The 13,259-nt window shown below is 38.9% G+C and overlaps 1 protein-coding gene across 8 annotated transcripts in view; it reads left to right on the plus strand.

The window, feature by feature from the left end:
* The window catches only part of TNIK (TRAF2 and NCK interacting kinase), a 361,859-nt gene that overhangs the window by 286,246 nt on the left and 62,354 nt on the right, over positions 1-13,259 (plus strand). For 7 of the 8 annotated variants that reach the window (XM_089508843.1, XM_089508847.1, XM_089508845.1 and 4 more), the window contains 2 exons: positions 5,127-5,291; positions 11,264-11,503. In XM_089508843.1, the coding sequence (XP_089364969.1) occupies positions 5,127-5,291; positions 11,264-11,503 (405 nt within the window). The remainder of the gene's footprint in view (positions 1-5,126; positions 5,292-11,263; positions 11,504-13,259) is intronic. The other variant, XM_089508849.1, reaches the window with a different exon arrangement.

Below are 13,259 nucleotides of genomic sequence, written 5' to 3' on the forward strand. Positions count from 1 at the left end.
AATGGTCCTCACACTGATTTTTCTGGACTTATGGGTTTTGATTCAACAATCAGAACTCTTTGCAAAATATAATAGCCCATGAATGTGGGTTGCTTAATGCTTAATTAACTAATGCTTTATGCTTGAGTGCATGATTAAGTACATGGTGAAATTTGAATTGTGAATAGCTGAATGTGTTTAAAAATTGTTTTTCCAAAATATTATTGGTTAGCATTAAGAAGTGTAAAAGATGGCTTACTTGTAAAATATCTTCCATCTTGAACTAATTATCTTTCAAAGAAACTGGTGGGTGAAGGGAATTTCTACTCTTTCCCAACTGTAGCTGAAGCTGGGCACAGTATAAATAAAGGTTAAATTAATGTTCTTCCAGAGTGTAGTTATTGAGCTGTGTGGCTATTAAAAATGTTAAATCACATGTGCAAAAACTTGAAAAGCACCTAAGGTAGTAGAGAATGGCTGTGCTTTGTGAAAACCGATCTTAAATCCATTTACACGGGGAAACATTTTATTTTTCCACTTACTTATGTAAAAACTTGTGTTTTTGCATTTCCATTTGCAATTGCATTTATAGAATTGAAACCTTTGAAATACAACCATATCAGTTTATTGCTTGTGGGAAGGATCTGCAAAACAGGAGTCTGAAATGTTTGTTCATTTGTATTGTTGAAATCCAAATTGAAAATAGATAAAACATAGTACATGTGTATCTTTACTCCATTTTTCAAAAAGAATTTGCTTCTCCTCAGTTCATTGCACATTCTGAGTTGGAATGATGCTGGTGAATTCCACCTGCTGATTTTGGCAAGAAAAAGAAAAAAAATAATTTTTGATCATCTTTGGCCGAGGCTTGAATAATAAGCATCTTCTCTGAAATTCTTTGGAGACATGCTGAAATAAACTTATCACCAGCTGGACTGTACCCCTGTGTTTATATAAATGCTTCTGTGATCCGAAGAAATACTTTTGTTTTTTCTGTTTCCTAACTTGCCTTATATCCATATGCTGCTACTCTGGATTCTTAAGGAGCTGACAGTTTGAAGCCAAATGACCCAAAGTAGTTTTTTAAAAATATATTCCTTAAAAATGAAATACAGAGTAATATCTTGTTTGGACAGCCCAAGTGACTTTCTCTAGCCTCAAATGACCTTGTTGAAAGTTATGAGAGAAATATTCCTAAAGACATATCTAGTTTCTTATCTTATCTTGAAAGCCACTGTTGATTCAGTTATGTAGAGCACTCTTCCACATCAAGCTCATTTAACAATAAAATAGTAGGGTGCTAAGTGACAACATCCATCTGAAAAGTTATTTTAATCCTGTTGGTCTGTGCTTGCTGCCAAAGTTTGTTTGGCCCATTATTGGATTCTATCCCAAAATACATTGTGTATTTCTTTTGAGATCAGAGGACAAAACAAGAAGTGCCTAAATATTTTGGCAGCTCTCTCATCTACCTCATGTTCATTTGGAGGACAGAAACAAGAAGCGAAGAACAACATTAGCCTACAGTCAAAGAAAAATTATCAAAAGCCTGCAGATAGCTACTGCAGCATGTATTGTATTATAAAACTTTATTTTTTTTATTTTATTGTACAAATCTAGAAAAAAGCATGCAACCACAAACAAAGCAACAACACATACTAAGACATCCACATAACATATACAACAAAACAGAACAAATATCACAAATAATATATATTGATATACTTAAGTTCAGAATTATATTATATAAACTTAATGATTATGTATGTGTGTAATTTAATAATAATAATAATAATAATAATAATAATAATAATATAATAATAAAAGCTTTATTTATATACCGCTTTTCCAGCATGATCAAAGCGGTTCACATCATATCAAATATATCACAAGTACTACTACTACTACTAATAATAATTTTATTTCTTACTCGTCCCTCCTCATGGCTCGAGGTGGGTTACAACATAGTTAAAACACAAACATTACATAAAACACACATATTAAGCAGCGTAAAATACACATATTCAGAGATCTACGCAATATTTATACTATTACAATATGTAGAATCAAAATTAAATATAAAATTCATGATTAAAAGCTGCCAGGATAGGCCTGCCACAAGAGATGGGTCTTCAAATGTGTCTTATATTTCAACAGCTGATTTAGCTGTCAGATCTCATTCCACAGTCTTGGGGCGGCTGATGAGAAGGTCCTCTGGATATTGGTTCCCAGTCAGGTTCTTGCAGGCTGCAGCAACTGCCCCCCAGAGGACCTCTATGTTCGGGATGGATTGTACAGGAGAAGGAGGTCCTGTAGATAACCTGGACCCAGATTATGTAGGGCTTTAAAGGTCAAAACCAACAATTTGTACTTTCCCTGGAAACTAACTGGCAGCCAGTGGAGTGAAATGAGTATGAGTGTAATATGTTCACTCCTGGATGTTCCCATAACCAATCTACTATATTTTGAACCAACTGAAGTTTCCAAACTTGGCACAAAGGTAGCCTAATGTAAAACACATTGCAGAAATCCAACCTTGAGGTTACCAGTGTGTGCACCACTATCTTTAGGTCCTCCAGAACTAGGAGGGAGCGTAGCTGGCATATCAGCTGAAGGTGACAGTAAGCACTCCTGACTGTCACATCTACCTGGGCTGACATTTGGAGAGATGGATCCAGGAGTGCTCCCAAGCTGTGAACACAGTCCTTAAGGAGGAGTGTAACCTCATCCAGAACTGGTTGGCATATTAAGTCATGAGAGCTTTTTTTTTTTTAAAGAATCTAACAATTTAATTATCCCTGTTCAGTTTTCTGCATATGGTAGAGTTTTTTTCAGGAGAGGTGGGGGAAGATCCTAGCCAAACCATTCCTATACTCACCCTCACCCCACCCACCCATGGTTACTCTCCACAAATTGGATGTGGAATACTTTTTGAGACCATAGAAAACAATAAACCACTCTATCTCATCTGGCCTCATTTCCTCTTTTGACTGATGGTTGAGATTCTGTGTTGTTACAGTTATTCCATCTTTTAGGTAAAGGTTTTCACTTTCATGGAGCTTATTTTTTAATGATCTTCCTATATCCACCCACTTGTTTACTATTGAATACTGAGCAAAATGTGATTGAATACTGGGATTCAGAAGGTCTCAAAATTGCTCACTGGCCTCTTTCTTGAGTTTAACAAGGCTCTTCATAATATCAAAAAGCAGTTATACAACCTAAAGTACCTCTAGAGCTTGTTTAACTATTTTGGGAACCTCTTTGTAGCACAGCATAATTACAAGCACCAAAGAAACTTGGTAAGCATCTAATGGTGATGGTGGTGGTGGTGATATTAATATGTATAAAGTTACAAATATTTTTGAAATTTAAGATGTGATCTAGTTTACATTTGATTCAGAGCTGAAAATAATGTTTATAGGTATGTATCTGAAATGATTCACTCATATGAGGCTTCATCACTGGAATCTGGCCCTGTTAATTTCTTACACAAATATTGCCATCTTGCTGTCATATCCCATCACTTTCTGAAATCTCACTTAAAGCATTTGCTTTGTCATTTATTGTCTGAAGGCATTTGTCAGAAGAGGTAAGAATCCTCTTAGAATACAAGTGGTGGTCTATGGGTTCTGCAGCTTCTAACCTGGTGTTTCCTAAACTGGGTTCAGTTCTTTTCTGCATCAAATCTGAAGGAGTGCATGTCTACATGTGAGGCAGGCCATAGCTCACTGACAGAGGATATGCTTTGCATGCCAAAGGTCCAAGATTTTCCAGCTATCCATCTACTGTCAGAAGCCCCACTGCCTATGGACTATACAGAGCTAAATGGACCAAAATGTGACTCAATAAAAGACAGCTTCCTATATTCCATTGCTATGTCACGAACAATTGGATGGTCAGCCAAAGCTGATTTATACAAAGCATGTCTTGAGTAGGAAATCACAGAGATTCAATAGCCAGCTTCATTTGTGAGTAGTTGTTTTGGATTCAAAGTGGCCTTTGATTATTTCAAGTTGTTTCTCTTGACGTACTAGCAGTTTTCTAGTACACTGTGAACACAGTTTGGGAATCACCTCTCTAAGCCTTTAAAAAAAGCATTATCTTCTGGATAATGTGCTCACTGCTGCACTTGCATTTCTAAAGCTGAAATCTGAGGTTATATCAGTGACCTGTTAAGTGGTCTGTTGGTTTCATAATGCTACATATGCTGTACCCTCTTTATATAGTCTTTGGGATCACTGAAGCCAATCCCTAGGAGGAGTCTGGCCTTTTTTTTAATGGTTTTCGCATGCCCTCCTTATCAAATACCTGCTCCTATTTCCATGGGGCTTGCTGTGCTTGCTGTAGCTGGAGCTGTGCTGGGAGATTTTCAAAAGATAGGGTTTGGATTTTGCAAATGACAGCAATTCCTTCTCATTGCTGTTGTAATAGGGCATAAAAATGCATTTTTGACCAATGATTAATAATCTCCTGGAACAATATAAATGTCAGCAATCTGCTTGGCAGGGAGTCTGGGGGAGGGTGGCTGCTTTCTCAAGGCAAATAGGAAACTGTAAGAAACCTGTCTAGCCATTTTTAAAAGATAAGTGGGGGGATCTAAATTGGAATTAAAACATTCCTAAAATTAAATTTGGACCACTGTCATGAAAACAGACATTGTTTGTTTTAGACTCTGAGAAATGTAGTCATGGATACTTCATTTCATTGCCTTTTGGCAAATTATGTGGAAAGGACTTTTGTACTGGAAAATACACAAATATATTTGGGGATAGGTTTTTGTAGGTGTAAGGGAAAGGAAGTTAAGTTGAAAAGTATGATCAGCCAAAACTGACTGATACAAAGCATTTGAAAAGTATTACTTTTCAAATAACTTTTTCAAATATCTATGAAGAAAATTGAAAACACTCTCTGTGAAGCCCTGGAAATAGTTTGACAAATAGGAAGAGGATTTATAGTACTGCCGTTGCACTTCGTTTGAGACAGAATGGAGCTGTGATCTGACATGAATGATGTTTTTAGAAACTGATTAGAAGTTTGGATTGAGGAAATGGCTACACAGGTTACATATAATTATCATATCCTTTATTACAAATACCATTTTCAGACATCTAAAGTTCATCACCACTTTTCTTTCGTTGCCTCAGGTTGAAGAACGTTCCAGACTGAACCGTCAGAGTTCTCCAGCAATGCCTCACAAGGTGGCTAACAGGATATCAGATCCTAACCTGCCTCCTCGTTCAGAGTCCTTTAGTATTAGTGGAGTGCAGCCTGCTCGGACCCCACCCATGCTCAGACCAGTGGATCCACAGGTATAGTGGTTTAAAGGAGATCCATTTTCTTTGCTGACCTTATGCAAATCAAACAGGAATATGATCGAAGGTTCTCATCCAAGGTAATGTCTTGTCCAAATATGTTTCATTTGCTGGAAAAATGATTCACATGATCATGCCAAACAAGCTGAATACAGTATCACCACAACAATAATACTGGATTGAGTTATATGTCTTTTTTCTTCCTTTGAGTTGGACATGGTGAACTAATCTTGTAAATGCTTAGATATATTCCACTTTGTCATATGCTAATTCAGTTCCAATAATGTAGTGTGCCAGCATGCCAGAGTCACCTAGAGCAAGATTAAAGAATCATTCTTTTGCTTATCAAAGGCCATATTTCCTCACAGATAATTTGTCAGAGGCCACATGCCAGCAGGTAGCTCACTTTCTCATCTTCCCCTATCCATCTGTTCTCTCCTACATATACACAAGCACCATCTTTCCTTGTCTTACTCTTCCCCTGTTAGCTGTTGATTGCTCAGATACCCACCTCTAATCATTGACCAGGTATACCTCCTCTAATCTCCAATTTGATGAATCAACTCTATACAGATAAAATATAGAAATGAAGTTGAGGATTTGAAGGACAATTGCTTACTTTTGACATAATTATTGTATGGAATTGGATATATAATAGACATAAAGTGTTAATAAGCACCCAGATTAATAGGAGGAGAGGGAGCAAGACAAGAAAAAACCCTTGGGGAAAAAATAAAAGGGAGGTAAAACCCTTATGATGCCTCATCTTTTGGGAATTCTGGGAGGGCATTTTAAAGGGTCCTCCACCCACAGGTGCCCAGGTAGTCACCTCTGCTTTGAATAAAAAGGTAATGATAAGGAGACCTGGAGTTTAAGAAATATAGTATTGTCCTCATTATACAGCAGCAAGCCCTCCACTTTTTATAGTTGTATTAGTCACAAAGGGGAGGGAGTGTTTCTGAAAATGCTGTTTGAGAACATGTCCAGGATTTGACATGAGGGTAGATAGCCTCCTGGTAAAGCACTGATCCGCTGCTGCTGCTGCTGCTTCCATTCTCAGAGGAAGAAAGAGCTCTGGAAGACAGACCTTCAAGGCCATTAGGCATCTGTTGAGTGAGGGTTGGATAGCTCTGTTTAGTCTGGTGTGGAAAAAATATAAAAGAGTCTTGTGACACCTTAAAGACTAACACAGTTTAGCTACCACAAACTACAATGGAGTCCACAGAAAGTGCATGAAAATCGATCAAAGCTTAGGCCAAATAAAGGTCCAATCCACACTGCAGAAATAACCCAGTCTGACACTGTTTTAACTGCCCTGGCTCAATGCTAGGGAATTCTGAGAACTGTAGTTTTATGAGACATTTAGCTTCTTCTTCGTGGTCTCTGCGAATCACACAAATGGGTTATTATTCTGTGCCTGCACAGTTAGCTTCAGAACCTTCTTGGAGATATTAAAGGCGTTTTGGCGGTAGCCCTGCCCACTCTCCAACGGCCTTTAGCTGGTTTCCCTCCTAAACCCTCAGTTCCTTTTGTCTGCTGCACTAGTAGCAGCTTCTAGGAACTCTCCAGAGATTCCTTTTCCTGTCAGACTTTTAAAACTTAATTTGACAGGATCAATCTGCGTTTTGGTGGTAATTTTTTTAACAAATGCTATTATTTTCTAGATAATCATATACTTAAATGTGAATTTAAATTCTGAGGTAAAGTTGTTTAATAACAACTTGCCCTGCATTTCTGTGTGGACCTAAGCCTTTAAGGTATTACAAGATGCCTTGAGGGATCTTTATAATGGTGGATGCCAGCAAAGTTTCCTCCACACGCACACACTCATTTGGGAGGGGGGAGACACTGGAAGTTGGTGGGTGACTGAACAAATAGCAAAGACAAGCAACAGGCAGTCAGGGACATTGGAAACATATCTTGTTCTTGGGACTGTAGCTCTCTCGATACACACTCTGGCCCGTTACAGATGGGCTCTTCCGGAGCCCCCGTCACGTGCTAGGGGTTGGCCAAGGACCTAGCGTCCACACTGGCCTCACACCTAGCACGTGACGAGGGCGTAAAGATGGTGGCGCCCTATACACACGGGCGCCGCCATCTTTACGCGTTGGATGCATAGCATCCGCACGTTGCGCACCGGATGTGACACCACGAGTGCACGAATAGCGCCTCGCGGCATCTCATCCGGGGCGGAAGAAGAAGCGCCATTTCAGCGCTTCTTCTTTGCTGCATCCGGGAACCGCATGGTTTGGATGCTGCGGTTCCCGGACGCAGCAACCAGCAGCGGCGCGAGACTGCCCCTTCTGGGCGGTCTGTAACGCGCCCCGATTAACCACACAGAGGAAAAACATAACCTGCCTCTTAAAGTTAGGGTGATTGCACATTCAAACAGCACATTTGGTATCATCTTTCCTTTGGGGGGAAACAACATTTTAGTTTAAGACCTTCTGATTTTGGCCTGAGTAGACAAGGTTTATATTAGCAGGCACAAGAAATTCTAGATTAAAGAGGTGTTTAAATAATATCACACTGACCTGATGCTACATTTTGTCCTTGGTGTGTGTGTGGGAGGTGTGTGAATTGTGAATTTAGATAATCTAGTCCAAATAATGGAATGTGCATCATTTATTGATGAAAAAGTCAGCAGTTGCTGGCAGGTCTTGCATGTTGGTATTATTTCTTTAAACTTTATTAGAGTAACAAACAATGATCTTTTTACAGAGTATATATGTTTAGTAATGTATGAATAAGATACATCCATCTTTGGAAACATGTATCCTTTTAGTATATTTGTTGGGGAAGGAAGCTAGCCTGCAAATCTCTCTCAAGTATTCGCTTTGTTACAAGCCTGAATATATTGTTGTCAGGGTCTCTCGATCCCCTCCTGCTTCTGCCTGTGCTGAATGGGAACACCAGAAGCCATCAATTTTATCTGCTTCCACCCATTATAAATAATAAATAAATAATAAAACTTTTTTTAATATCCCGCTTTTCTGTGACAGGACAATCAAAGCAGCTTACAACACATTAAAATCCACATTTACAAATTTATATCCCAAATTTCCCCCCCCCCCTTTAAAACAGGATTAAACAAGTTACAATTAAAATATCTATTAAAAACACAATAAAAAATACAGCGAGGACAGAGCAGTGGGCTGATACATGATGTGGGGGCAGTCATTCTGTGGCTGGGCACTTTTATTCAGGAAAGGCCTGCCGGAAGAGATCCGTCTTGACAGCTTTTTTAAAGCTGTCTAAGCTGCCAATTTGACAGATCTCGTCTGGCAGACCGTTCCATAGTTTGGGAGCAATTGCAGAAAAGGCCCTCTGGCAGGTAGCAGTTGGTCTGGTTTTTAGATTTTATATAATTTGTATTTTGCATTTTATCTATTTTATGAGATGTTGTAACGGTTTTATTGGTCTGTAAACCGCTTTGATCTAAGGAAAAGCGGTATACAAATAAAATTTATTATTATTATTATTATTATTATTGGCTGCAATAAATTCCTCCCAGAGGACCTGAGGGTGCGGGGCAGATTATATGGAAGCAGGCGATCCCTCAAATAAGTTGGACCCAAGCCATGTTGGACCCATTGATTTGAATCTTCCTTGTACAGCAATGCAATGGGATATTACTGGGGTTCCACCTGTACTGTGCTTCCTACCCCTGTCTCTGCAGGGGCAATACATAGACCAAGTGAAGGCAGAATGTGCAGTGTGAGAGGAGAGGTACTTTAAAAGAAAAGCTTTATTCTAAACAAGACATCTATATCAGCAAAAGATATCTCTCTTTATGAAGGGCACCTTTCCTTCAGACACACTTGGGGCAGTTACAAGTTACAGAATAGTCTAGATCATTACAAGTTACAGAATAGTCTAGATCCCAACCTGTGCTCCGAGGAGCCCTTAGGGCTCCGCATGCACTTCCTAGGTGCTCTGCGGCTGCTCCAGGAAAAGGAAAGAAATAAGAATTGAATGATATTAAAGAATAAAAAACAAAAGGTAACACCATCAAACACCATTAACTTGTAAGACATAGGGTAGGCCTCTTACAGGCTACACCATAGAAACTGGTTCTAAAAAGGACTCCATGAGTCAAAAAAGTTGGGATCCACTGGTCTAGATTGTATTCAACCAAGGTCAGAGAAATTAACATAAATAACCTGGTGTGAGTAAACTAAATGTTCCCTAGCTATTCATGACTACTGATGGAATTTAGAGTCCTGGATGTTCATGAGAGTGTGGGAGTCTTGAGTTCCCCCCAAAGTGGGACAGAAACTCCCGTCCCAAGCATCCCTTTTGTTCTTTATTAAACCCAGCATCTCTTAGGCTTCCCCTGGGAATCCTCACTTCATTTTTGCTATGTAATTATCTCTCATGATCTTAGTGACTCTCCACTGACATTAGCCCCCAATAAATGCAACTTAACACTATCACACCCTTAACCCTTTCATTATCTGGAAGGAGACCATCACCCAGCTGTGTTGCCTAGATAATGGAAGAAGTCCTTTATCACCATTGCCCTCTAATGTCTGTGACAGTCTGAATGAAATGTGTAACTATGAAGCACCTGATTTTGTGGGCACAAAAGAATAGTGTTTGCATTCTCATGGTTCCATTCATAAACTAGTTCCATTGCAGATCATCCTTTTGCTTCCTTTTTTCATTTATATGACACCTCATGATGGTAGAGTGTCAAAGAGAAGCAAATGTCAGCCTGGATAGGCATCTGGATACCAAAACTTTCACATAAGCCTCTTTCATCTGAAGGAAATGTAGAATATGCGTAATAAATATTCCCTCCCTGTTCCAGAGTTGGACCCTTTAGGAGATAGTCTCCATGGGACAAATTGTACAAGATGTATATAAAACATTGGTCTGCTCCAGTATGGCAATCCTTCTGTCCCTGTTGGGACCTTTATCTCCAGATGAACTGAAATAAAATATTGTGCAACGTCTTTGCCCTAAGTGCCCCATGTTTCTTTCTTCTTTTTTAAAATTTTGTATGTGTCTTTTATATTCATCCATTTTGAAAATAATTTTTCATAAGTCAAGTTCCTTGAGTTAGGAAGGAAAACTGAAGGTCCCTTGATAGTATAACATAATACATTTATAGAGGCACGTGGTGTTTAAGTGTAGTTATTATGCATTTCCAAAAGCAAGTTGAGGACTCTTCCAAATAAGCAAATTGCACTTAAGTCTTACCATAGGAAATTTCTCTTTTTATAGCTGATTAATCAGTTCCGTCATAAAAAAAATCATATTCATAATAACTTTGCATAGTTTCTTCTTTGTTTTGATTTTACATTTTTTCTTTTCACTCAGTGCAGCCAAAAAAGAGGAGTACCAAACTTTCAAACAAATAAATGATTTGTCACATTGTGGGTATGCAACAAGTGCTAACAATTTTTTGGCATTTCATCAGAGCCTGAAAATCCTGAAAACAGCCACTTCTTTGCAATTTTTTTTTACTTCCCAACAAGAAACAAAATCCTAAGAAAATTCCATATCAAACTAGTTAGTGCATTGTTACACTGCCAAATACATAAAAATATTAGTGAAATAAGGTCTCCTCTGTTTTTGGATCTTCCTGAACCTTCAAAACAAAACAAACATTTCATACGTAACTTCCTTAAATCATTTCATAAACTGCACATGATCATATAATTAAGCAGTATACAATGAATAGACAGAAAAGGAGAGAATTAAGGCTAAATGAGGAATTTCATCTTTGGCATTTCCTGACCTTATTCTACTCAATATTTGAAGCTTTAATTCTTTTTACTCTTTTTTTGGAAGGCAATCTTTTTAAAAAAACCAAAAAAAGAATACAATACCCAAATAAGAAATTGGGGAGCCAAATCTTTATTTTTATTTTTGGATAAGTGCTTTGCAACTATTCCTTTGATTTTTTTAAATTACATTTTTCCCAATTTATACTGATGATTTTGTTTTAACTTGGTGCTTAGATTCCACATCTGGTCAGTGTGAAATCCCAAGGACCTTCCTTGCCTGCCTCTCAGTCACTGCATGAACAGCCTACAAAGGGAATGGCTGGGTTTCAGGAGGCTCTGACGGTGACCTCTCACCGCACTGAGATGCCAAGGCAGAACTCGGACCCCACCTCTGAAAACCCTCCTCTCCCCCCTCGTGTCGAAAAGTTTGACCGAAGTTCTTGGTTACGACAGGAGGAAGACATTCCACCAAAGGTAAAGATTGTGTCGCTGCTAATTTGAAAGGTTTGAAATAGGAATTAGGTGAATTCAGCTGCAGTGGCACCTTAAGACTCTCATTTATAGATCATGCATTGGGTCTTCTTACACCAGTGCTGCACCAGTGCCTCTTGCAATATATACACTTGTGTTTGCTGTGCATCCTGAAGTGTTCCTTGGGAACATGAATCAGGGTTGCTGTGGGAATGTAGTTCAAGGATAAGAATATGTGGCTTGTATGCAGAGTGTCTCAGGTTCAGCTCCTGGCATCTCCTGTTAAAAAGGTTCAGGTGATGTGAAAGTCACCTGCAATTCTGATGAGCCACTGCAGTTCAGCCCAAACAGTACTGGGCTAGAAAGAGACATAGATCTCAGTCCTACATCTCCTTAGTGTAGCATAAATATCCACATGCATACCTACCCTACACTGAGCCATATACCCTGTACCCTACCTACGGTAAAGCCCTTAAGCTGTGCCTTGGAGGACCCCAAAGGATCTCGGCATTGATGCCATCATTTTGCATCTGGTAATGAGGATGGAGCCAGGTGCATCTCCAAGCCCAGCTGCTCATAGCAAAGCACAGAGTGGCCATGCTCAGTGGCTTCAGGGGATTTACAGTAATTTGAGAGTCCAACTTTGAGGGCTGTGGATGAAGAAATGGAATACCAACCTCTGCACTGCCTGAAAAAGTGCATCTATACCTGTAAAATGTAGATGTCCCTAATGGAATTCAGGCCACTGTTTGGCATGGGACATTGGAGATTTGTATTTTCTTTGATTGGCCGTGGATCTCTGGCAAAAGTAGCAATGTTCCTACATTGAGAAATCTGTCTGCCATGTAAAATGTAAACTACATCTTAGCTATTGGTTACCCTGGATAGAGCCAGTATTCATATAATGGAGAAAGGCAGCAGAAATCCCTTAGTGAAATCTGCAAGCACCATCTGACATTCATAAATGTTAGCCATGGCTGTCTAGAAACAATTAAATGAAGCAGCACAGAATCTATGTTCAATCCATGTCCAGCCAATTGGCTAATTTGAACTTATTGCCCCAGCTATGTCTGGGCTTCCATAGAGGTCCACCCAACAAGAGCATGCAGTGTTTCCCAGAAAACAGTAAAAACTAGGAATACTCCATACTACATATTAAACATGGAATGACAAAACATCCTGTGTTACCCTAGTATAAGACATTAGGCATATCATTTTCTACAACGTTTTAATTGTTCCAGATAATTGAGTGACTCATTGCTCAAAAGATTTCTAAGGGGGCTTTGGCCCCATCTATAGAACAGCATATTCATGCCAATATAGACGAAAACACAAAGAATTGAAGTAATGGGTGCTAACACTGACTCTGTGTTCAGCTCTTGACACAGGTAAAGATTTTATGTCTTTTTACCACATCCCAGCACTGGAAACTAATCTTAAAGTTTCTGATCACAGAGCACCAGATGATAGCAGCAAACAATAAGATAGCCCTCCAAAATATATACTATATCAATAGTATTAGCTGTGTTGTCTGACATCTATGTAAAACACTATTCAGTGTTCCTGCACAGAAAGTGTCTGATCCCTTTACTGAAATCAAAATAAATCAGTCTTTGTCTCTTAATAATCTGTCTCTTAATACGAGAAGCTTAATGGCTTCTCTAAAAAAATTTCTTTGCAAAAAGAGAACCATGAGAAACGTAATGCTTGCCATACTGGATCAAACCTGTAAGCTTTCCAAGTTGACATCATGCCTCCT

Source organism: Sceloporus occidentalis, unplaced genomic scaffold (genome assembly GCF_023333645.1).
Source record: "Sceloporus occidentalis isolate IW3139 unplaced genomic scaffold, rSceOcc1.0.p SCAF_2, whole genome shotgun sequence".
NCBI lineage: Eukaryota > Metazoa > Chordata > Lepidosauria > Squamata > Phrynosomatidae > Sceloporus > Sceloporus occidentalis.